Here is a 27,268-nt window from a genome sequence, read left to right as displayed (position 1 = left end):
AAAATAGGTACTTTCCAGAATGCTGAGTGAGATATAAAAAGGATTTTGTGAAAGCTTTTTGGTATAAGTAAATTTTGTGATAAGGCTCTTGCTATTAAGGAACAGAAAATGGAACCAATGTTGGTTTTAAGAGAAAAACAGTTGCTGGCTATTTAAATTGCTTCAATGTTTCACTTACCTTTGATTTTACATAGTATTGAGCATAGTAATGAATAATCTAATCTGTCTGGCCAATTTTATATAATTTTAAGCAGTGTTTTGTTATATTTTACAATACAAAAATAGCCACTCTCCCTTTTGTATTTGCTTTTTAAATATATACCTTTAGGACATTAAGCTTTTAAATTTATAAGCAGCAGAAAATATCTGAAACACATATTTGTATTAAAACATTACTCCTTGCATAAAACCACTGACCCATTTTTCTAAAGTAAAAATCACTGCTGGGTTTTTACTTACATTGAAACTATAGCAAGTACAGTTCAATTATTATATTTATACAGTACCTTGAAGAGTATATGTCACGTTGCACAACTGACCTTCTTTTCTATAAAAAGTATAGACATAGCCAAAAATAAGTAATTGAATTATGGAACATTTTGAAAAAGAGAACCCTGTTGCTTTTGTTGCATGTAAATAAATTTGGATGTTTAATACTTCTTTGCATTTCCTTGCATATTTGCAAATATGACCTTAATTTTTTTAATTAAAAAATCTGTCCACTTTACAGATTTAAAAGTGATACCTTGTGAAGAGAGCTGTACAGAAAAAATAAACGCATAAATTTAGCAGATTTTCAGAGACAGAAAAATAAATTTTCTTTTCAAAGAAGAACCAAATATGCCACAATTCCATCACAAGCCATAGCATGAAGATCAAGTTTTTCTCTCCATAAAAGAATTGAGTTGTTTAGGTTGAATTCACATCACTCACCTGTTTGACTAAGCTGGGATGTGCTTCTACTCCTTCGAGACACTATGGCAACCACTTTGGCACTAAGGCTGGATCTCCGTTTCTTTCCACCTGCTCCAACTGTACCCACAGCTGTGTCTGACTGGCTGCCGTCATTATGCTCCAGTGTGTACATCTCTCCACTGACACTGGTGCTCTTCATGATGGATCTTCCTGAAGTCCCCATCCGTCTGCCTTGCATTTTGGGGGTAAATGAACTATATTTACAAAGTAAAAACATATATGCATCCATAAATTACAGGTCAGCATCACTGAAATTCTAAATCTAATTTATTTTGAAATAATCCAGACACATTTTTAGGGAGAAAACGCAGTTGAGTAGTGGATCTATACCTACAAATACTTTAGTATCACACCACCACCTGCAAAGTATTTATTACTAGACATGGCTTAAAACAATGCCATTTCAACATGGAATAATTTATAATCTTTTTAAAGATTGTAAAAATAAGTACAACAAATGCCATGCATGGGGAGATGAATGTTACTGACCAATTTTGTAAACAGTATAGTTACTATGTTACCAGAGAAAAACTAAAATATTTCAATTATTAAGAAAAGTTCATATATATTCCACAGAGAAAAATATTTTTAAAAACTTACACTCCTTAAATGTGCCAAATAACAAGGCTTAAGAAATGAAAACAGTATTTGTTCTAATTTCCCTTTGGGATTCTAACTAACACATCTTGCTTAATGAGTCTAAGACTGCAAAGAAAGCAAAAACTAAAACTAAAACAACAACAACAAAATGCTTTTGGATTAAGTTTTCCCTCCTCCTTCCTTGTCCCCTCATGCTCCACTTCCTCCACACAAACTTCTTCATCTCATTTCCTTCTTTCAGTGCCTCACACTTGCATGATGTAGGCTGATTTCTTTTTACTTTTTTCTTTCCTATCAAAACTTGTCTATGTTACCAGCTTGTACCAGTTTACCTGAATAGATTCCTTCTCTCCCCAAAGAATATATTATTGTTAATTATTTTATGCAGCATAGAAAGTTAGCTGGGAAAAACTCCTTTCTACTAGCCAAAGTAAACTACGTCTGAGAGTTGAGGAGAGGTAGGGCAAGCAAGCAGGGAGCATGGATGTTAGGATTCTTTTTTTTTTTTTTATACTTCAAGTTTTAGGGTACATGTGCACAATGTGCCGGTTAGTTACATATGTATACATGTGCCATGCTGGTGTGCTGCACCCATTAACTCGTCATTTAGCATTAGGTATATCTCCTAATGCTATCCCTCCCCCCTCCCCCCACCCCACAACAGTCCCCAGAGTGTGATATTCCCCTTCCTGTGTCCATGTGTTCTCATTGTTCAATTCCCATCTATGAGTGAGAACGTGCGGTGTTTGGTTTTTTGTCCTTGCGATAGTTTACTGAGAATGATGTTAGGATTCTTACAACCTTTTAAATTACAATGCATATGCAGCTTTATTATCCATCTAGACCAGTACATTTCTCTCTAATAAAAACCTGGTTTGATACACCTAAAATGACCCTCTTAATTTTATGTTTCCTCAAAATATTTGCAAAAACTATATGACCCTTATTACCATTTTGATCTTCTTCATTTTCTACTTCTTGTTTTGAACTACAAAATACACACTAGCTGATATAGCATCTTTAACAGTGAGGACATTTAATATGTGAGTCAGAATAAATCCTAATATGATTATAAATTATAAAACAGAAAGTCTTGGGATTATGTAACAAGTTTGTTGTCATATATAAAGAGAGAGAAATTGGTATGAGGTGAGTTCATAAAGGTGGGAGAGCAAAATCAGCAAGGAGAGTTTATAAGCTATGGAAAAGAGGTAAGACTGGTCCTTAGGATCCTTCATGGATTGTGAATTGAAAATTGAGACCTCTACTTGATGAGGACAATTTGTAATTTTTAATACTTAGCTGCATTACTTGAACTTGTCCACATCAAAATTCTGATAATAATAAATGATTCTTATTCTTTCAACTTATTCCAGTCAGTTTTTCATTAACTCAAAATTTTAAGTCATTTGCAAATCTGATAATTTTGCTATGCATTTTATGTACATTTTTCGAGACACAAATGAGAGTATTATTATGTATGATCAGTCCCAAACTGTTTCCTGTGGGATTTATATTCCCAACTCCAGGAGACTTTCTTTCCTGATAAGTATTATGGTCAATTTCTTCTGTGTCTTCACCAACATATTTGAATGCATTATCTAATATGCCACCCATCCTTAAGGCTACTCTATCTGCTTTTCTTTACTATTTTACTTGCAGAATTCTGCTGGAGAATCTACAGAAATGTCAGGATTTGGTCAATTTCATAGTTACAATGTCCATGCTCAATCGAATGCCTACAACAGAGAAAGCAGTGGTTTCTCATCTCTCATCAATTATTTTAGCCCACTCTCCACAATGGTTATTGAAAACTTCTCTTCTGATGATTTTCTAACCTTTAAAGGAAAGTATGAATTAATTAACATGTACCCTTTTTTCTTCCCATTATTTCCATAAAGATGGAATTCTATTACAGCTTGAAATTTCCATCTCTAATATCAGTCACAAAAAAACACCATTGTGAAATTCTGGGCAATGTTCTTTAGTTTATAAAGAAGTTTAAGAGTATAGGGAAATGTCTACTATCATATTTTATTATTAAAATTTAAGATGAACTGGGAAGATTCAAAAGTTTATTTCACGGATATCCAATTTTAGCAGTGAAATATTCTACAATTTTGACAAATAAAAGTTCTGGAAAAAACAGAAAAATATGTATAACAAGTGTTATCATTGGGAGGGGGTTAAGTTATATGAAAAATGATTGGCTGAATAAAATATGAGTTTTTTTCTCAAAAAATATATGTCTAGATGCTTAAAAGCATTCTTTTATGAGGACCTGTGTAGCTTCCTAAACAGTCTATAATATTATAATATTCAATGAAAAACATTTAAGGTATTTTCATTTCTTCTAACTGAGGAGGCAGTTCATAGAATCTAATCAGTCAGATTAATCTAATCAATCTGAAGATTACAGCACAAATATGCTTTCTACTGCCCCATTTCTTACCTTTCATTTGTTCTGCTTCTGTTTCTTGAAAAATTATTCCTATTGCTCATACATATCTGAATCTTTTAAGACACATCTTAAGGTTTTCTGCTTTATAAAGCTACTCAGTCTCTCTAGCTTCATGACTGTTGTCTCCTGGTCCTTTGTTTTACATTTTGTACTGGTTATATTGGGATTCTGATATTTCATAACAGCATGCACTTTATGCACCACTAAAACTGCTACAGCCCCCTTCCCATTGCTGAATGAATAGATTTATGAGTAGGAAGTGAAAAAAAGTGATCAGTATAGAAATATACTGTGCTATAACCCATCTTTAAAAGTCAAACAAAATCCCTTTCCTTTTGATCCCCCCCTTCTTGTAGACTTTTTGCTGAAAAATCTCAAGTAGTTATTTATATATCCTCTCCTCCTATTTTTTTCTGAAGTAATTTGAATCAGGCTTTGTCCCTAACGTTTCACTAAAACTGTCTTTTATCAGTCGCTAATAACTCCACACAGCAAATCCTGTCACTTACCAGTCTTTATCCTCTTGACCTGTCAATATGTCATGCATTTGTCAAAGAATTTGATTCCCTTGTCTTGAAATACTTTATTCTAATGGATTTTCCAAACTCGTGCCTCACTGGCAGGACCTTGATCCTCTTTTATCACTAAATGTAGGAGCTCCTCAATGCCCAGCCCTTTGGCCTATATTCTTCTACATGAACTGAACTCCATAGATGTCTCACCTGGTTCCAAGCATTATGTAGTATCTATATGCTGCAGATCCCAATTGTTTTCCTGCACCTTGTACTTAGCCCTGGACTCCAGATTTATATATCTAGCTGTCAACTGACGTATCTGCTTGGATATATCTAATAAGGCTCTCAAACATAAAGTGTTCAACCCTCAAAAAACCTGCTCCCTCTCCAATCTTCCATATCACATTATAGGCACCCATCTACCCAACTGCTCAGAGTAAGAACAAAATATCCAATCTTGGAAGTAAGACAAACCCAACCAACCAACCAAATTGGTTTTCTGGCCACTTTTCTTGAGCATTCCCTAACATGCTTGTGCATTGGCTGTGCATTGGCTAACAAGAGCACCTAAGGGTCATTTGACTCTCTACAGAAGTGTAAAATTTTGACTTAGTATTTACTCTTATAATTGTAGTCCAAACATTTTATATTCTTTGTAAAGTTAGATGTTAATTTGAAAAAAAAAACTAATAAAGGGCATATGATTACTATCTGGCTCTAGAGTGGATAACTGGTAAGTCATAGTTTCATTGACTTAGAATACATTATCCAGTTTTGAATCTAACTTAGTAATCTAATTTTAGTATTCCATTTTTCCCCAATAACTATATGTACATGTACAAAATTACAAGGGTTTCTTGGATCATCTTTGGAAACAGCTTGTTATACTGTCGGTTTTCTCACTAATTAATTAAAGCTCCAACATTTGCTATTTTTCTGGTGATTAGTGTTTTAATTTGGAGAATTATGTTCTGATAGTACTGGAAGTCCCACCAAAGACACTTAAATGAACTCCCTACTTAAGCCAATTAGCTGTGTTGTCCAAGCAGGACATTTCATGGGCTCTATAAGCCCAAGGATGCCTTTTCCTGGCTTCTAGATTTAACCTCAAGAGGCAACAGCACAGTCTTCTTTCTGTTTTCTTTTTTTCTGACTCTGGTTTTCTATGCATGTCTTTGTTTTGTTTTGTTTTGTTTTCTTTTGTTTTGTTTCTTTCTGGTTCCAGTTCTTGGCAAGACTGGCTCTGATTCTGCATTGCTTATGACTAATAATACTTTCCCAACTAGTGGCAGTAACAATAGGGAATCTACCTATGGGTGAAATCTGTCAGATGGCTGGCCAACAGATTTCAGTGTTAGGAATACATTGAAAGCTGGGTGGCAGATGACAGAAAATCTAGTTTGGTAGAATTTTTGCAAGTATTTTTTTTTGAATGCTACTAAAAACTCACATCACTCAAGAAATATATTGTGCACACTGAAAGAAGAAAAACCCTTTAAAATATAGGCTTAGATTCCTGTGTTAATTTTAACCCTATAGCTGAGTGGTAACACTGAACCTGCTAGTTCTGTTTGCTAAAAAAAAATATTTTTAATTGGTGACAAAAACATTCTTACTTTGTGTATACCATAGGGATAGTTGTCCAAGTAGCAAATATTAGATCCCAAGGTATTTTGTTTTTATACTTTTGTTTTAAAAATAAGTTTTAATTTTCGATTTCATGGGTACATAGTAGCTATATATATTTATGGGGTACATAAGATTTTTTGGGGGGAGTTCTTTTTTTATTACACTTTAGGTTCTGAGATACATGTGCAGAACATGAAGGTTTGTTACATAGGTATATACGTGCCATGGTGGTTTGCTGCACCCATCAAACCCATCATCTACATTAGGTATTTCTCCTAATGCTATCCCTCCCATAGCCCCCTACCCCCTGACAGGCCTTGGTGTGTGATGTTCCCCTCCCTGTGTTGTCATTGTTCAACTCCCACTTATGAGTGAGAACATGTGGTGTTTGATTTTCTGTTCCTGTGTTAGTTTGCTGAGAATGATGATTTCCAGCTTCATCCATGTCCCTGCAAAGGACATGAATTCACCCTTTTATGGCTGCATAGTATTCCATGGTGCATATGTGCCACATGTTCTTTATCCAGTTCTATCACTGATTGGCATTTGGGTTGGTTCCAAGTCTTTGCTATTGTGAATATTGCTGTAATAAACATACTTGTGCATGTGTCTTTATAGTAGAATGGTATTTTACATTTAATAGAACTTCTGTTCTGATTGATCTGTACAGGTAAGTACTTACCTAATTCTAGCATAGAGAATTAAAGAATCCCAGAGAAGAAAGAAACTCAACTTCTAATACTTTAAAAATGCTACCATTTTAAGAAAATTCCCTTTTCAAAAAATTGCTAACTCAGTAGAATCAAAGTGAATTCTTGAAGATAGCAAAGTAGTTTGATAATTTTGGCTTAACAGCAGGTTTATGAAAACCACAATGATATTCTACTTTAAATGTACTAGGATGGCTATAATAAAAAATAGACAATAACAAAGGTTGACTAGAATTAGGAGAAACTGGAGCCGTCAACATTGCTGATGGGGATGTAAAGTGATGCAGCTGCTTTAGAAAATATGATGGCACTTTAAATATAGGTAAACTGGAGCTACCATATGATCCAGCAATTCCATTCCTAAGTATATACTTAAGAGAATCGAAAATATATATCTACACAAACATATATGAACTATTCATATCAAAATTATTCGCAAAAGTCAAAAAGTGGATGGAAACAAAACAAATGCCCATCAACTGATGAATAGAGAAACAAAATGTGTTAAATCCATACAATGAAATATTATCAACCATAAAAAGAAATGAATTTTGGGGACCTCATACTGATAGGTATGGAAAATGAGATCTGGTGGTAATAACACTTTGGTCCACATTATAAATTACACATATGATTTGGTATGAAATAATTAAGCATTAAATGGAAAAGGTGATAAAGTGTCTATACACATTCAGCCAAATCAAAGATGCCATCAGTATTAAGACACATCATTATTTTATGTATTTTTTTGGTGGCTTAAAACAACACAAATTTATTATCTTTCAGTTCTGGAGGTCAGAAGCCCTAAAATCAAGGTGTCAGCTGGGCTGTGTTTCATCTGGAGGCTTTAGGGGAGAATATGTTTCTTTGCCTTTTCTAGTTTATGTAGGCTGCCCAAATTCCTTAACTGATGGCCCCTTCCTCTGTCATCAAAGGGAACAATGGCTGGTTGCATACATGTGGAATCACTGTGACCTCTGCTTCTATTGTCATATCTCTGTCTTTGACTGACTCTGCTCCCTCCTTTTTTCACTTATAAGCACTCCTGTTACTACACTGGGCCCACTGGATAACCTTGTACAAGCTCCCTACTTTAAATTCAGACGATAGCAACCTTAATTCCATCTGACACCCCAATTCCCCATTTTTCTGAGGATTATGATATAGGAACCCTTTGTCGGGGGCACATTGTTCTGCCTATCAGACCAAGTAATTCTGGAATGGGGGTATGGAGTCTCTCTCCTAAGAAAGAAAAATGCTAATTAAACGATGACATGCCATCAATTGTAGAATATGTACTGATTGTATAGATGGTAAAATACAAACAAGTAATGTGGATAAAATCAATTAAATTATGGTAACAGACAAACAAGAAACCAATTTAAACAAGAATTTTTAAAAATAATAAAATAACATTAAAGCATCAGAAGCTTACTTTCCCAAACATAGACTGTTACTTATAGATACAGAAGTGATGGGTAATGTAAGACAATCAAATCTGTACCTTCATTTGCCAGACTTTGGCCCATTATTACAATGTAAGGAGGCTGACACAACGTTTTGGAAGAGGATAAAAAACAGAAGTCCTAAAACACCTTCTTTCAGAAAGCAAGAATGTTTTCAGAAGACACGAGGGGCTATGTCAGGATAGTTCCCACTCTTCATGACAAACTTAGCTTAAAAACAATTACAATCAATTTACATACATTCAATCCACTAAAAGAACCTAAAAGTCTACCATAATTCTATTGTAAGCCTTAAGAAGGAACAAGTAGTATAAAGAATAATAATGCATATAAGTTCACAATGATGTTTACAAAAATTTTAAAAGTTAAATAACAAAAATTATATGAGCCCTACACTTACATCTGGATCAATACACAAATTACTAACCACAAACAGTAGATCAATATTGTTGATCAATATTAAGAAGCCATCTCCAGGCATCCATCCTATAATTTTCAGTGGTCATAACACAGGGACTGGTGATTAATAATCAAGGTGGCATTAAATACCTCCTAAAGGTGTCTGGTGGACCTATTTTGATAATAAGAATCAGAACTAAAAAATGAACTCAAGTTAGATCACTATTTATATTCAATCTCTTCAAGTAAGCTGGACCTTAAGAAGTAATGATCTCTGTAATTTTTATTAAATCTCATTCCCACACACATACATGTGTTGAGTTTTATGTGAAGCTATAAGTAGTCTTCAGTGTTGAGGGCTTATGCACATTTTGTTAGTTTATTCCTAGGTCTTAGATTTATTTCTAGGTATTTTATATTTCTGACTATATTACATTGATGGCATTTTGTAAATTTCATTTCCTAGGTTTGTTTGTTGCTAGTACATAAAAATAAAATTCCTTTTCATACGTTAACCTTATACCCAGTGACTTTGCAAAATTCATTAATTCTAATAGTTATATATATATTTATATAGACTTCTATGTTCTTTTAGTGGATTGAATATATGTAAATGGACTGTAATTGTTTTTAAGCTAAGTTTGTCATGAAGAGAAATATTTTATATATTTCCTATATGCATAATCACATAAACTGTAAATAATGATCTATGAATTCATCCATCATTTATCATCCCTCTCTCTATCTGGATTCAATTTGCTAAAATTTTGTTTGGGGTCTCTCTATTTTAATGAGAGATTTTGTCCTATTTTTTCTATCTTGTAATGTCCTTACCAAATGCATCAAGGAAAGGCTGCCATCACCGAGTTTCAAAATGTTCCTTAGGAAAAAATTGTGGAAGATAAGAGTATTTATTCTTTAAATATTTGTAATTATCAGGATCTACCTGGGTCAGGATATTTCTTGGTGAAAAGGTTGAAAACAATTACAGAATCATTTAAGAAACTAAATATAGAACTCTTCAGCTTTTTAGTTTATTCTTATGTCATTTTTAGTAAGTTGTACTTTTCAGAAAATTTGTATATTTCATGTAAGTCAGGGTTAGGAAAATTTATTTTGTAAAGGGCCAGAGAGTAAATATTTCATACTGACTCTGTTGCAACCACTCGACTCTGTTGCAACCACTCAATTGTTGTGGCGGGAAAACAGCCATAGACAATATATTAGGAAATGGGCATAGATGTGTTCCAGTAAACTTTTATTCACAATAATAGGCAGTGGGCCAGATTTAGCCTGCTGGCCATAGTTTGCTCACTGTGATCGGAATTGAAAAACTTACCATCGTAAGTTGTTTACAATATCATTTATATATCTATAATATGTATTATTGTCCCTTTTCATTCTATGATATTGGTAATTTTTACTGAGTACATTTACTTTTGATGCAATTATTGATACAGATGTAGATCCATCCACCACTTTCTGTTTATTTGTAGTCATCCCATCTGTTTGTTGTTTTACTTCTCCTTTTGCCTAATTAGGTATTTTTATTATTCCACACTTTTTCAACTATTAGCATCTGAGTTGTGCATTCTTCTATTATGCTATTAGTGACTACCCTAAAGATTAAAATATGCACTTTGACTTACTTAAATCCTCAAGTTAGACATTTTAACCAATTTCAAAATAATGCAAGATCTGTACAATAACTTACTTCCATTTACTCCCCTCCCACCTTTCACTCAGGTATTTTATATATTTTTCACGTCTACATATGTTTTAACTACCACAAGATGTTGTTTTTATCATTATGAACTCTTTCCAATGTTCTTCATTCTTCCTCAAGGCTAGTGCTTCCAACTGGAGATACTTTTCTTCAACATGAACTCCCATTAGTATTTTTTGTAGTGCTGGTCACCTCGTGATGAATTCTCTTTGCTATCTATCTATCTATCTATCTATCTATCTATCTATCTATCTATCTATGCATGCATGCACTCATTTATTTATTTCCTGAAAGACATTTCTGGGTAATATTTACTAAGCATAAAATTGTAAGTTGGACATTTTTGTTTTTTCCTTTCAGAATTCTTTCTTTTGGCCATTCCACCAAATTTGGGGTCTCATAATATGTGCTGAAATTTCAGCTAGTCATATCTTTGCTTCTCCAAAGATATTATCTCTTTTTTCCCCTGAGATTCTTTTAAGAAATGTTTTTCTTTAGTTTTCTGTACTTTGATTACAATAATGCTGATTTTTTTCTCTCTTACATATATTATTGGGTATGTAAAGATTTCAGATTTGTAATTTGATGTCTTTTATCAGTCCTGGAAAATTGTCGGTCTGTAATTCAGTATTCAAGTGTTGCTTCTGTCATTTCCTCTCCTTCTGGGACTCTATATACATTAGAATTTTTCATCATGTTCAACTTGTTTATATTCTCCTCCAATTTCTGTCTCTTCTCTCTGTACATCAACTCCTATACTTTCTACTGACTAGTTCATTAATTCTTGGTTTTACTGTTTTTCATATGTCATTAAACCCACTATTACTTTTTTTTAATTTTTAAATTATAATTTAATTTTTTAAAATGGATTCCAGGTCTCTGTTAAATAATCCATCCTCCTTTGATTTCTTTAACATATTAATCACAGATATTTTAAAGTCTCTCTCTATTTGATAACTCTTGTTACAAGTGTTTAGCCAGGTAGTCCTTTTTTTCATTGTTAAACATGACTCATAAATTTTAATCAGATGTAAAACTGTGTGGATGAAACCCTGTGGAGGCTCAGGATGATATTATTTTCCTCCAAAATAGGTAAAATTCTCATTTGATTGACAGAAAGATTTCATCTTGTTCTTGTACAGAGTTTGGGTTTAAAGATTTGCTATTATTCACAGAGTGTAATGCTTATTTCTAGAGTTTGGCCCTTCTGAGATATTTAAAAGAAACCAAAAGTGTTTGTCATACCCCTCTAACTATGGGAACTTGAAGTCCAATCCATCTCCCCAGCACTGGCAGCTGCTGGAATTTGTGCTTGGCTCTTTGGCCTTCCAGCTGCTGCTTTTTGTTTGCTTTCCTGGAAACGTCCCTGTGCATAGACAGCTCACTGGTCAACGTATGAAGGAAATCTATAGCAAAATTTGAAGCCTTCCACCCTCACAATTTCCCATTTCTCTGTCAGTTCCTGAATTGTGAAATTTATTTTCTCAGCCTAGTAAGTAAGAACACTGCTCTCTGCTTAAGGCTCTATTATCCTATGTCACCAAATTGGAAAGTAACTTCAGAGGAAACTAGGATGAACTTACCGCTTACCTTGTGTTTTCCCCTCCTTTCAAAAATTGAAACTACTCAAATTTCTGCCTGCTTTGTTGCTCTCAAAGGCCTTCCAATAGTTTTTGCTGTTGTTGTTCATTATTTTTTCTTGTTCAGCTTTTATAGTTTTATATGTGGAGAAGTTAGTCTGATATAAACTATACTGTCATGCCTGGGGAACTGGGACCATGTAATATTATTGCTTATTTTTGAATAAGGGTAGAATTAGACCAGTTATGTTGCTATCAAAATGTTCATAGGATTTCATAATGAAGACATACGTTAAAATCATGCTATACCAGTTTATTTGTAAATTATACTGAATAGCTTTTGCCACATTGATTCCTATATACAGTCCCCCAATACCCTGCTTCTGCCACAGAATGGCAGACCTGAGATGGTCCTCTTCTGAGTCCATGTAGTCTGCTACTATGAGGTATAAAATACTGTTTCAAGGTGCTCCAGGGCTAAAACTTCCCCTAGCTCTTACATATTCTAGAAGGGAATTTTTCATTGGGCTTTTTAAGGCTGTGACATTTATTTTAGAGAGCTTCACATTCTGTTCAATAGCTGAACAAGTAAGCATCTATTTTTGGCATTTCCTCTCATTTTGGTTCAGATTTCACTGAATTTGAAAATTGCTTTCTATAGCTTATTATTTACAGATGTGGTTAAATCCTAGTTTCATGTTAGATGGAGTTTTTAGTCTTTTTAGTCTTCTTATAAAATTGAGGTGAGTAAACACATCTGTTCTCTGTAACTTTAAATCTGTGATCATGAGTTCTCTTTGAGAAGTAAAATGAGTAGGCCTTGATGACTCATTTGAACGTGCATTCCCATTGGGAGTGATACTGTCCCCAGAAGGGGATAACTGATTCTTGATGAAGGTAGAGGGAACAAAAAAATCTTAGATAATACAATGGTTAGTGGTCCTCCAAAGGCCTGCAGTATATAAATAGTATGTCTCTAGTATTAAAATTTCATGTAAGGAGGGCAATTAGGAAAGGAACACCTAAAAGATCCCTTAGGGGAGTGATAATAAAAAAGGATTGAGAAATATTGAATTAGGAAGAGGACTGGGGAGAGGTAAAAATCTGGGTGGCTTCCAGTTCTTCGATTTGGGAACTGGGTGGATAATGGTGTAAAAAGCATATAATTATTCTGTTAAAATACTAAACAAGCCAATAATGTTTTCATACTTGTTCTAAGAAATGTTGTTTTACAAGTAACCAGTTAAAAATACATCTGCTCATGTATTTCTAATCTATTGTAAATGCAACACATACAAAAAACAAACGCATACTTAAACAAAAGCTGATATACATACTCAGTGAATACCAAAACATGAGAAAACAATGACTTACATCATGTATGGACCATAAAACTATATAAATGAGTCACAAATAATAAAGTCATAAAATTAAAGATGAATACACACAAATGCTGCCTTGATATATCTGTTGTAGTTTACAAAGTAACAAATACTACAACTAATTTGTTGTATTAGTGATTCAGAAAGCTTTGAAAATATTTCCACTAATTATAAGAAAATAGCATATATGCCATCTTGAGGATACATCAAGGTCTATGCTTTCTTTATTCATTATGCTGCATAAGTAGTACGTATACAGTTAGCAAATATCAATCAATCCACACTTGGTTATCATGTCTATGCTTTAAGAGAGTCTAGCTGAAATCAAGGTAATCATATGTTAAAATGAGTAAAGAAACAAAGCTTTAAATGATGACTTTCTAAATGAATAAAAAAAAGTAAAAATATACTTTAAAAATTTTACTATATTGCTTTAAATTGAACATATATCAAGAGTAGTATAAAAAAGCATAGTATAAAGTCTATTAACTGTACAAGCTGAAGTAATGAGCTTGGAAATAATATATATTTCCCTGGACAATCTATATAATGCTATTTAAAGCTAAAATGCTAAAAAACAATAATAAGTATTTATCTCATATACCAAGTGTATAATAAACATAATATATAGTAGAAAAACAGACCAACTAAAACCAATATAGAACATTCTGGTAGTTTTCTTTTTCTTTGGAATTTGTTTTTTCTTAGTGTATTATACTGAAGTTTCACTATACATTGCATAATCCTTCAGCCAAATTATGGTACTATCTGAATTTTAAAAACAGGTAATAACTAGAGAAGTAGACCACATCTCATATTTTAATTTTCTCCTTGGAAGTAATAGCACTAGAATTTACTGTGCCATATATTTTGGTTTACAATATGTTTTTAAAGCAGCAGTGCCTGGCTTCCTTTTTAAAAATAAACTACTTCACAGACTTCTGTTGTACTAAACAAATACTAGTAGAACTGCTTTAGTTGAAGTTGCTGAAGTCCTACAGTCTAGGAATTCTCCTCCCCGTTTAGTTTTTCTCCTGCTCCTTGGACAACTTTCTCCTGTCTATCAGGCAATTCTTGGAGACAATAAGGTTCATTAGAACACCAACAGTCCATGGGCATAACTTTGAAAACCACTCTAATAAAACTGAACTCGTCAAGTGTCAAATCCAACTGTTAAATTCATCCAACTCACCATGAAGCACTGTGAAGTGGATAAGTTAAATATTAGTAATCAAAATTCGAATTTTAAATGCTGTTGCACTATATTATGTGTTAGCCGTCTCTCAGAAGACATTCAAGGATGACTTAAAAGTATAAAGTAACTTACCTAATACTTCATACCATGTATGCAGTAACTGAGTTATAAAGCACAATGCTATATTTTCAAAGTATTCTGATATACACTATTTCATTTTATTCTCAGTCTGGTAAGGTAGGAGTGGCAGGCATGATTCGCATTTTTCAGACGAATATACATTTAATATTATTATTACACTTGTATGAAAATCCACTAAAAACATAGATCTAGGAATCATGTGCTTTGTTTTATACTAGATAGTGTACGGCACCTGCGTATAAGATGTACCCAATAAATGACTGGTGAATAAGTAAATGAATAAATCTATGACTAAGTGAAAAAAAAATCAAGGTCTAAAGAAGTTGTACACTTGTTGAATGAAGCTCTCAATATTGGTTAGTAGAAGTACTGAGCCATAGCTGACAGAACCAAAGATTCACATCTGAGTCAAAAGCAGTCTTTAAGGGCAGGCTGGTAGTCTTCACTGGCATAGGAACTCTGATCACAAGATGCTGTTTATTCAGCAATCACTAACCACTCCCTTAACTTCAGGCTCACTTCATTCTTCTCCCTTATATTCAATATCCTCTGAGACTTCAGAATCTCTTTCTCAGTTTGAGCTGTATCAACCTTTACCTCCCACATTAGTTCTTCATTCTCCTGCTTCCATTACACCTCATGACTGAAATGGTCCTGTCTCTGCTGGCGCTCTCTTCTTTCCTGAAAGTTTTCCAGTTCTTGGCTCCCTTCACCATCTCCTTCTATGTTCCTGATTTTTATTTTTCTTAAGCCCCTTAGATATTACTTCCAGTTCAACATCCAACTCTGCTTGCTCTGCCTTGGCATTTGCCCTCTAACTTGGGATAAAGTCTCTAGGGCCATGATCCTTCTTACTTTTCACACCTACATGTTTTTTCTTATTTATTAATTATTTTTAAATATTATCCTTTTCAAGTAAGCAAATTTAAAAAAAATTTTTTAAAAATGGTAACACATCAAATATGAACTATTTCTGGCAGTATGGTAGATGATATATTCTGATTCTAAAAAATCCTTTCACTTCCAAATGCCTAGTAATTATGATGGGAAAATTACAACAAATGCCTGTTAAAATACCAACTTGAGGTCACAAGAAAGAAAGGCATATGTCCTTAGCCAAAAACCAAACGAGAACTAAAACAGGTCAGTAAGTGAATGATGAATCTTTGGAAACCTTTCAGGTCTAGTGAGGAGTTAGAACTGAAATCCTCATGAGTCAAGACCCTTAAAGAACAACAAGGAAAAACGTGTGTCTCAGTCTAAGCTCTCACAGACCCTCACTGGTGGCTTTCTAATGCACTTTTCTCAGAGAGGAGAATGATCCAGAATGAAGGTCTAAGATGCATGAAAAATGGTTAGCAAAGAAACTAGAATACATATGGTTTAATATAAGGCATTTAAAAAAATAACATGCAATAAGGGGAAAATGAACCAATCTATAATTAAAACATTGTACAAGAATATGCAATTGGGGGAGGGATAGTAGCACAGCGAAGCATATGACAGTCATTTTTTTTCCTAGGAGAAAGTAGAGGTAATTATTAATTTTAAATTGACTACTTAACAAAATTTATATGCTTGAGAAACTAGTCAGTAAAAATCACAGAAACTGCATAATTTCCAGTGTAATGGAGGGGGGAAATGAAAGAAAAATAATTCAATTAAAAACCGATCAGGAAAGAGAAAAAATAGAATAAGAAAAATTAAAAGCATACACCAATATAGAAGTAATTCCAAGTCTATAAGAATCAAAATAAATGCAAATTGATAAGCTAGCCAATTAAATGATAGAGATTGTGTGGTCAGAAAAAAATTAAACCTAGCTATTTGCTGTTTACGTGAGTATAACACATTGGTCATAGAAAAGTTGACACAAAAAGATGTGAACAGTGAATAGTTAGATTGAACACTAACTGAAAATAGCTTGTGTTATCATGTAAGAAAAATTGACTTTAAAACAAAATAATACTATAAGGAATAAAGAGATTTATTACATAATGATAAAAGGTTAAATCGCCAGAAAGACAAAATAATTCTGAACTTGAACCTAATTAAGTAATCTCATATAAGAAAAAATGGACAGAATAATAAAGAAGTTGACAAATCCTCTTCATAGATCTTAACTGAGCATTTTCAGTAAATACCAAATCGAATAGGCAAAAGAGTAGTAAAGCCATTCAGTGTAGATAATAAGCTTCATGTATTGGATATATAGATAACTCTAACTCAAGATTTTCATATGCATCACAAAAATCCAAGGATTACTTTTGAATTTTATCCTGTATTGCCTTACTGAATTGAAGAACTATTGTGAAATAAGGGGCATTTGAAATTATTTTCTATAACACTTTTCAAACATAACTGTAATATCAAGATTGACATTCCAGAATATATTAACTTCTATATTTGTTATCACAACTTAAAATATAAAATAATTTAACCTATATTGTTTTAAAATCCTCAAATAAATAGAAGAACATTCCTTTCAGTATATGCTTACTGATTATTATGCCTACTGACATCAAATGCCAAATTTTACTAAATGTATAGTTGTGGACCCTGCAAAGCTCCAGGCCAAGGGCAACTTCTGGGCGGTTGACATAAGCCTGATCCCAGCAGAGTCACTATGGTGGCAGAACACAGCCCTGTGCAGGTGCTGGCAGAACTGGGGTGCATGTGGAGCCTTCACCAAGGACCTGGGGCCCTACTTGCTGCGAGATGCTCCCAGTCCCCTGCTGCCACCCCGTGAGGGCTTCAGCATCAAGTCCCTGCTAGGGGACTCTGGGGAGGGGGCACCCTGGTCGGGACTGGTGCCACAGAGCAGCCCAGCTCCTTCAGGCATGGGGAGCAGTGGGGAGGAGGTGGTGCCCACCCCACCCCTGCCCTCCTCTGAGAGGCCTCTGTGGCCTCTCTGCCCTCTTCCCAGCCCCATAAGAATGGAGGGGGAGGCTTCCCAGCAGGGAGCCACTGGGCCCTCGACCCTCTCCACAGAGCCTAGGGCCTGGTCTCTCCACTCTACTGCAGGACACCTCAGTTCTTGGGTGGCTGTCCAGTGGGGGACACAGGGCCTCCCCCTGGGGGCAGCTGCCCACCTCCTACTTGCCTATCTACACTCTCAATGTGGTAATGCCCTTGGCACCACCACCCACCTACTGTCCCCAGTGTCTACCGTCAACCGGCCCTGCCTACTAGGGAGTGGCCTCTGAAACCAGAGGGCCCCCAGGACTGCTCTGGGATCTAGACACCCTCTTCCAGGAGGTGCCACCGAATAAAAGCATCTATGACATTTGGGTCAGCCACGCTTGGGACCTGGTGGCTCCTGCTCCAGGCTGGTTGCTCTCTTGGTGCAGCCTGTGAGGCTCCTAAGGCAGGGGCTCCTCCTCCCTCCACCTCCCATCCCCAGCTTCTTGATAGGGAGCCAAGGCCAGGAGGGTGTCTGCAACCACAGCAGCCTCAAAACACCAGGCAGCAGCCTTGCTGAGCATCCACGGTATTTATTGGACTACCCCACACGTGGTTGTGGCCAGCTGGGCATGACCCTGATCCTGGTCATGCCTCTGTTTCCCCTACACCCAGAGGCAAGGCTAGAGGAGCAGGGCTGAGCCTGGAATAGCCCTTCCTTGTCTCCTCTTCTCTGTCCACCACCCATCCATCTGTCACCAGGTATCACCTCCCCTCCTGTGCTCCAAGCTGGGGGAGGGAGAGCCTAATGGTAGATCCAGCCTGAAGTCCTGCCCTCTCTCATCTGTCTGGGAAGGAGGTAGCACCTTTTTTGGGAAAAAGGTTAGGGAGTAGACTGGACCCTACATGGTCATGGTGGTGGGGAAGATAACAGGAATTTACAATTTTTTTTGTTTTGTTTGTTTTAAAAAGAAGATAATAAAGTCCTTACACATGATAGGAACTAAAAACTTTGCTGCTTATTATTACAACTTATATGTAAATATATTCTATCATTATAATTAATTAGCTGAGTAAACAGAACTATAAAAAATATGCAGATGTTAGTTGCTAAAAAGTAAAGAAGAAACAGTAATATATTAAGAAAAATTATTCCTCATAGTGTTACCTATAAGGGCAGGGAATATTTACATCTGAAGAGCCTGCAATGCTTGTTCACAGGACTTTGATGCTTTTATGCTGATGTCATTTTATTCTTTATCATTCCAAACTATCATCTCTCAGGTTTTTACCACAGGATTGACGATGGAAGCAAAATAACTCCATGTGTTTGTGTGTCTCTCTCTGTGTGTGTGTGTGTACTGCTGCATGTGTGTCTATGAGAATATGTAGACAGAAGAATGCATATGAAGGGATAACTAGTCTACGAATGTCAGAAGAGAAGACGTGTCACATCTTATTTTTTCTCTCTATTCTTCCTAATTATTCTAAGAGCAAATATGTACCGCATATGACAAATCACTGACATATAGTATGAGATTACAAGAAAAGTAGCTCTTTATGTTAGCTTAAGGGGAAACTTGTTTAACTATTAGCTGTAGTGCTTAAATTTACATAATCCACTTACATAAAATAAACTCTCAGTTTATACGGGTTTTAAACTACAAAGAAGGGAAAGGAAGCTGAAAACAAAAAAGTGCTTAGAGAAAGTAGATTTATCACTAAGAAGTTTATTTATACTCTTTTTAGGTCCACCCCTCTTCCCACCATCTTCACTAAATATGAAAATTCATATGAAGCAATGAAGCAAAAATATCCTCTATCTTTTGCTTCTTGTCATGATATGGTTATAGTCCATGCTGATTTGTTGAGTTGCCATGTTCTCCACAAAGTAACACTGGTTCCAATACACTACTAACATGTAGTTTTCCCCATTCTCCTTGTATAAAATCATAGTCTCTTGTCATTGTTTTCCTATTCTTTCTAAAAGAAATCACATAGCCAAATTTTATAGGAAGATAAATTTTTGAAGAATCCTACTTCTGAAATTTTAGGAGAATGAAAATGAACTCACAAGTTATTCTATACAATTGGTTAGTAATACAAATTCTATTCACTAGTAATACTTTAAAGCATAGGGCTCAAGGTACTTGGCTCTACAGTGAATACAAACAAAAATTACTTCAAATTGTTTTCAGTGAATAAGGTAAAAAAAAAAGTCCTTGGTTACATCCTATTTATTACATTCTTTGGTAATTCAACAGTTTTAAAAACATTCTATCTTATTAAGAATTCAATAAAAAGGAATCTATAAGAATACTTCTTACCCCTTGATCTTAGCTTAATATGGCTACATTCTTGAGCTCTTATAATTCTTCCTTAAATTTTAAAGAACTTTATATTCTTTTAGAGTCAGATGCTGAGAACACCAAAAGTAAAGATAAAAGATTTTCTACTAATATCTTTATCAGTTGAAATTGCTCATGTTAGATTATCAGAGTATGAAATTGTTAAATAACAGCAGGATGATTACTTTTAATTTGCTTCAACAAACAAGAGAGAATTTTCAAAATTCAATTCATTGTACATCATCAAAATGTGCACTAACATCAGACTTTCAGAGTATTGGAAAAGTGTTTGTTCATATTTTTAACACTTATATTTATTGGACCTCTCATCAACACCAAAATTCCTTAAATTGTAATACATTTTTAGGTTACATGACTATAACTATATGAAACTTTGACTTCTGAAAACTAGTAAAGAACTAATACAAAATATGTTTTGTCCATAATCAATCTGCTTTAGTTTAGATAGCACTTGGATGTCTGGGGTCTTTTCCCTTTCAGCAGGGTATTTGTCTTTTAAGAATACAAAAGCACTACTGGTGACTTAAACAAAATTGACGCAAATGCCTTTCAACTCATAACGTAACTAGGGATGTCTATTTTGTTAACACATCCACTACACCCACATACACACACACACCCATGTTGATTTATTTGTGTAGCTGTCACACTATAATGACATTGTTGAGTAGTTGCCACAAAGACTGTTCTGCAAAGCCTGAAATATTTACTGTCTGTCCCTTTAAAGAATACACTTTCTGATGTTGGACTAAAGGAAGGGAATTTAATCATATTAGAGGAAACTACTACAAATGTGACTCAGAGTGATCTCTAAAATTGTGACTAGGGTTATAAGCTGTATCTGATAGTAGTCAATACTAAACATTCTGTTGGCAATACTACATAGTAGTCGATAAATACTTAACCCACTGTGACCTAAACTGTATTATAGAAAAAATATTCAGGAAGCTAGTTGTATTTTTATATCACAGATAAAGATCCAGTTTATATAAACAGTATTGCCAACTCACCTGATTCTACCCCTGGGGCGCTCAGATTGCTCTGACATAAAGCTTGTGCTGCTGAGGCGTGAGGCACTGCTGGTTCGGGAAATGGCGGAAACATCACTGACATCACTATCTGATGATTTGGCAGAGACGTTATCACAGCTTCTGTACTGATCTTTATGTATGTTATACTAAAGATTAAAAACAAGAAAGTGTGAGCTCCATCATTAGACAATGGAAAAAACATAGATGGTGAGATGAATGACTACTTAGCCCACACCAAATAAAGGTGTACCTTCATAAAAGTAGCTGTAATATCTAAAATAATCCAAATCTAAATATCTAAAATAATATCTAAAATAATATCTAAAATAATCCAAATATGATTTCCAATATAAAAGCATTATCCTTTGAGTGGTAGGAGATGGCTTATGAAGACTGAAATATAAATTAAACACAATCATTAAATGCCTGATTGGAAAAGTCATTAAATTATTTGTACATATTTAGAACCTCAAAAGTGTATTATTCATTTTTTTCTAGTACATACGCTTCTTTTTTGTTTTCATTTTCATTCTTGTCCATTTTATTCACCTTCTACTCTAGTCAAAGTATAGGCTGAGCATTCCTAATCAAAAAATTCAAAATCTGAAGTGCTCCAAAATCCAAAACTTTTTGAGCACTGACATGATGCGCAAAAGAAATGCTCAGTGGAGGGGACTGTGGTGGGGAGGGGGGAGGGGGGAGGGATAGCATTGGGAGATATACCTAATGCTAGATGACGAGTTAGTGGGTGCAGCGCACCAGCATGGCACATGTATACATATGTAACTAACCTGCACAATGTGCACATGTACCCTAAAACTTAAAGTATAATAAAAAAATAATAATAATAAAAAAAAAAAAAAAAGAAATGCTCAGTGGAACATTTTGGATTTTCAGATTAGGATGCTCAACTGGAAAATATATAATGTATATAGAAAAAATATACCAAAATATGAAAAAATCCAAAATATGAAACACCTCTGGTCCCAAGCATTTTGGGTAAGGGATACTTGACCTGTATAGACTGCTTCCACCTGTATATAGTTTTTGATACTTTCTAAAACTAGTCAATTTTGTTAAATACTTTCTAAGACATTATAGTGTCTCTAACATTTCTTAAAAATATATAACTTTTCAAAAACAAGGGCTGATATAAACTGAGCAAAGAGGCAGTGACTGGTCTTTAGCTTTCTACTATGGCTTCATTAGACAGTTTCAGATTTAACCTACTAACTTAGAATCAAAAGTAGAATATTGGATCCTTATTAAAATTTCATTGTACATTATATCTTTTATTCAAAGATGCCTTTAAATTTGTCTCTGATATTCATTTCCTAAAATTTTAGGAATCATCAAATAAAAGATTAAAATATGCAAAGCTGTCAAAGCAGTTAATCTACTCTTATTTCTACTTCACTGTCTTATTGTGATGAACCACACAGTGAATAGCTTATATATTACATATTATTTTTATATATGTTATAATTGTAATAAATAGGTTACATAACTATAAATAACTGAAAGATACCTAAAATGTGAGTAGTTTTCTTAGATACTGGAAGGTAAGATACTATAACTTCTTCTGTAAAACAAAATAACATATGGGTGTTTGTTTCTTAACAAGCAATTTAATTTTAGATTTATGAGAAATAAAGTATGAAATATCAAATGTTTATTAAACCTGTAGAAAAAGTCATCTATCCTTTGTGATGTTCCATGTCAGAGGAATTTTAATGAATTTGAACTGTCTTGCTAAAACATACTAAATTAACTGATGCTACAACCTGGATTTATATGTACTAAAAAGAAGATTAGACAATAACACTTAAAAATTACCCTAGAGAAAGGTCTCATGTTTATTTAATAATTTCTTACATGAGAGTAGTTTAGGACTGAAACATTAAATGTGAGTTTTGTTCTTGTTTTTGGAGACAGATTCTCCCTCTGTTGCCCAGGCTGGAGTGCAGTGGCGCGATCCTGGCTCACTCCAACCTTCACCTCCCAGATTTAAGCAATTCTCCTGCCTCAGCCTCCCAACTAGCTGGGACTACAGGCGCACGGTGCCATGCCTGGCTAGTTTTTTGTATTTTTGTAGAGACGGGGTTTCACCGTGTTACCCAGGCTGGTCTTAAACTCCTGACCTCAGACAATCCACCCACCTCGGCCTCCCTAAATGTGAGTTTTATTTCTTTACCTCTCATGTGTATGTGTTGATAAAAGAATTTCATATCAGGCATGAAAATAATTCCCAACATATAGGATATATATACAATTAGTTTTCCCAAGGATTTTTCATAATTGTGTGATTTATCTCTCAAAGTCATATGCCAAATTAGAATTCAAAGGAAATTCATATGTTATTATATCTAAACTGAGCTATTAATATTTATATGATTTCATGTTTGATCTAAAATTAATGTGATTTAAGACAATGTATTGAAAGCAATGTGACAATATGGTTTACCAGCAAATTCAGTTATATTTAATAACATGATTCTGACTAACACAATTCATTTTAATCAGATCTGTTTTCAATTTACAGAGTATATGTGCTAAAAACTCAATTATGTTCAAAGAGTAGAACCTGAATTTAACACTGTTGCTGCATTACAAACACAACTCCTGTATTATTGGTTTTTTGAAACACTGTGCTAAAAGAGAGATGCTATGTAATTATTGTCTCCAAATGTATTGGGATGATACCTTGCCCATGACAGAATATGAAATAATCCCTGTTTTGGGTGTTAGCATTGTGCTGATACCCAGAGCAAATGCTCCCCTTATTTGATATTTGACAATATTAAGCAGTGTACACTAAAGCATAAAGGTATGTGAATGCATATGAAAATATTTTTCCAACAAAAATATTTTTAGTTGGAAATAAGCCAAAAGATGGCTTTACTTAAGCCATCTTTTCTTCAACCTTTTTGTATACAGACCTTTGTTATTCCAGAAAGTGGACAAAAAGGGATTTCAAAAATTATGTCATAATACATTTTTTAATATTGAGATAAAGAATAATCTATCATTCTGATATGATATCACAGTTTTATTCACATTGATTATTTGAAGAAAGTGAAATACTTTTATATTCACTTTTAACTAATATGTTAACATTTTAATCACTTTGAATTTCATCAGGCATGATGTTAAATTTTGAATGTAACAATTTAATATTTTAATGGAAATACATAAAATATATTTTGAGGAACATAATTCCTCAGAAGGAATTTCTACCGATCCTACAGAGGGGAAATAAGTCATTGATGTGAGGGAAATAATTAAATACTACTATTTTTAGAAGTAAGTAATAATAAACACTCTTCAGCTACCTACAAAACCCATCACATCACTCTTGGTTGCTGTTCCTGGGTTACATAAACACAAACATAAACATTCTTTAAATTGTGAGTACCTAAATGTGAATTCACCTCTAATTATGAATTTCACTTCATCATTAAGGTATGCCACTCTGTATACCACCAATAAAAAAAAAAAATAGAATGGTGACACATTTCAAGGATACCTAAACAGCATTGTTGTGCTTTTTCAAAAGCAAAGTTAGTCCTAATTCCTTACTCAGGATGGATGTTAGGGTCATTTAGTCTTCTAAAAGACATACTAGGTTTCAAGAAGCATCTCAGGAATTACGGTTGTCTGACAATGTTTTGCCCTGAAAAAAAGTCCAGTTCTACTAGTGGTTGGTTAAAAGTATTTGAGAATAGTTAACTAACTTTGGCTTGGCATAAATTTCAACTAATGTTCGTTGCTTCGTCCAAAATGTCAAATGGATTAAGATACTAAAAAAGAGTCAATAACAGAATAAAGTTCAAAATTTAATGAATATAAAATTTGTGCCAATACTGGCTCTTAATTATAGCCATAAAAATAGATCTTTATAAAATAGTTATAAAATACTTGATGTAGAAGAATAAAAATGAAAAAGATAATTTCTCAAGTATATGCAAAAGGCTTGAATTAACAAAAATGGCTACTGAAAACAAAAAATTCTATTGTATGTGTTAGTATATAATATAAATATTAGAGATGTGGAGAGTATTTTATCTTCTACTTGACATATAAGAAAAGGCTAATCATTTGTTTTATTTTATATAATTTCCTATCCTATATTCTTACAAGTTTTTAAAGCTACCATATCTTTGATCTCATATTTAGTTATTACAATTTTATTTAACATAGTAGTATCTATTCAGTAAGTTCCATAGTATCTGAAAGTAATAGGTTTTAAAATAGTCAAATGCAAAGAGAGAGAGGAAAAGAAAAAGGGTGCCTATGCAAAGGAGGGAGGAAAGATAGAATATGCTAATCTAATTTTTAGGTAAATTGAAAGCCACATGGAGACCTTTGAATCAATCTAGAGTAATGTGTTCATTTCAATGATGTAAGTAGAACAAAGTCATACCCTAAGTCCCAAATCCATTGTTATAGGCCTCTTCACTATACAGAGAGGCCCTACTAATTTTAATACAAATTTTAATTAATTACCTCTTTCATTCTGAGCCCCAGTTGTCATAAATTTGGTAAATAAGTGAGCTGGAGTAGAAGATTTTGAGTTATTTTCAAGTTTTTAATGTTATGAGTCAGAGAATTTGGAGTTTGCACACCTACCTTTGGTTTACTATGACTACTAGTGGTGGTTTCGACTTCTGAGTACTTCATTTTGTTGATTTTTTGGATCGACTAATTAATGATCAGAATCCCAGCTCAGGAAGATCCAGAAAGGCTTTCAGTATTTTACTCTGATTCTTTACTTGCCTCCTTCTTGTTTCCTATACTGGCTCTACCTCTCCTTGCTGTTCTATTTGACCTCATCTTTTGAAATAAAGCTAAGAAACTGATAAAAATTTCCAGCTTAAAAGGAGCATTTCCAGTTTAAAGAAACTTTCAAATAACTGCATCCAACTGTAGAGGGAAAACAAAACCCCAAATTACCCTGCCTTCTAATTCTCACTGCATTTGTAGTAAGAAAACAAAAACGATGATGATATCTATGAAGACAGATAAGTAGGCTGATTAGGTGATAATACCATAAATAACAAGTTGCAGACAAGATAAACCTGTACGGAGCTGAAATAGGCAATACTACGGGACATCAGGTTATTTTGCTTACCATTTTTTTGGTAAGACTCTTAGGGAGTTGGGCATCACTGAATCACAGTGACCCTCCACACTGTCTCATTTGGAAGCCCTTCTGCATCTAACCTAACATGTAAAGTGACAGACTGTATCAAACACACATGACTCTATGGTAGTCTTGGTGATAAATCGTATTTTGTAGCCACCTCTTTTTATTTTATTTTTTTATTAGTCACAGAATATCTGGAAAGATAATGAACCACTTACACTGCTTAAAAATAATTAGATTTTTCTAGGTCCATATTTCAAGCTAATAATATTAATTTAGTGTAGTTTTATTTACTTTTGATTTCTAATAGCTTATTACCTCCCAAAGAGTTTGTTGATATTAAATTACAACAAAGGTCAACCTTTAATGGCTGCTGCTACTTTTGTAGTATTCTATAAAGAAAAAAAGCTTTTAAATAAACCAGATAATATATTTAAAATTACTTCATGAAGAACAAAAATCTATGCTATTTTATTTAAAATTATCAGATATTAGCAGTTTATAAACTCCTTGGTGTTTCCTTAGAAAATATTATTGAAATAAAAATTAAATGCTTATTAGCACTTGAAATTGTGTAAATTTCAGCTTCTAGAAGTTTGAAATCAGTTACTTTTCTTACTAAAGACAGAGCTGTAAGAAATCTCAAATCACATAATTTTTATCATTCACAAATATCAATAGTCAAATATCAATCCAAAGTTGTATTTAAGACTATAAATATATACCTTAATATCTTAAATAGAATATTTAAATAATGTTCAAGCAACAAAATGGCTTCATATATCTTGCTTATTTATGTGAATTTGACTAATGCTAATCAATCATTAAGTGATTTTAATATCAAATATTTACATATTTTTAGAAAAAAATCAAATCCAAGTTAATATTTCAATGAAGTTATATCACACGAAAATATCAAGAGGAAAGAGTTTTTTGTTTTTTCGGCTTTGGTAGAAATTATGATGCAGGACTATCATTTAATGATACCTTTTCTTTTTTTGTTTTTTTAGATGGAGTCTTGCTCTGTCACCCAGGCTGGTGT

At 33.9% G+C, this 27,268-nt stretch overlaps 1 protein-coding gene and 1 pseudogene across 50 annotated transcripts in view; one reads left to right on the top strand and one right to left on the bottom strand.

Annotated features, from left to right (window-relative positions):
- Positions 1-27,268, bottom strand: part of RIMS1 (regulating synaptic membrane exocytosis 1) — a 517,655-nt gene that overhangs the window by 68,085 nt on the left and 422,302 nt on the right. For 39 of the 50 annotated variants that reach the window (XM_016955814.3, XM_054686024.1, XM_016955805.3 and 36 more), the window contains 2 exons: positions 21,060-21,226; positions 934-1,169 (listed from right to left, as the gene is read on the bottom strand). The exons of 2 other annotated variants lie outside the window; for them this stretch is intronic. In XM_016955814.3, the coding sequence (XP_016811303.1) occupies positions 934-1,169; positions 21,060-21,226 (403 nt within the window). The remainder of the gene's footprint in view (positions 1-933; positions 1,170-21,059; positions 21,227-27,268) is intronic. 9 more of the 50 variants (XM_016955798.3, XM_024357269.2, XM_024357272.2 and 6 more) reach the window with 2 other exon arrangements.
- LOC129144189 (forkhead box protein H1-like) lies at positions 17,305-18,136 on the top strand (annotated as a pseudogene).

This window comes from Pan troglodytes, chromosome 5 (genome assembly GCF_028858775.2).
Source record: "Pan troglodytes isolate AG18354 chromosome 5, NHGRI_mPanTro3-v2.0_pri, whole genome shotgun sequence".
Taxonomy (NCBI): Eukaryota; Metazoa; Chordata; class Mammalia; order Primates; family Hominidae; genus Pan; species Pan troglodytes.
Note: the sequence above shows the minus strand (reverse complement) of the source record. Positions and strands in the feature narration are given on the sequence as shown.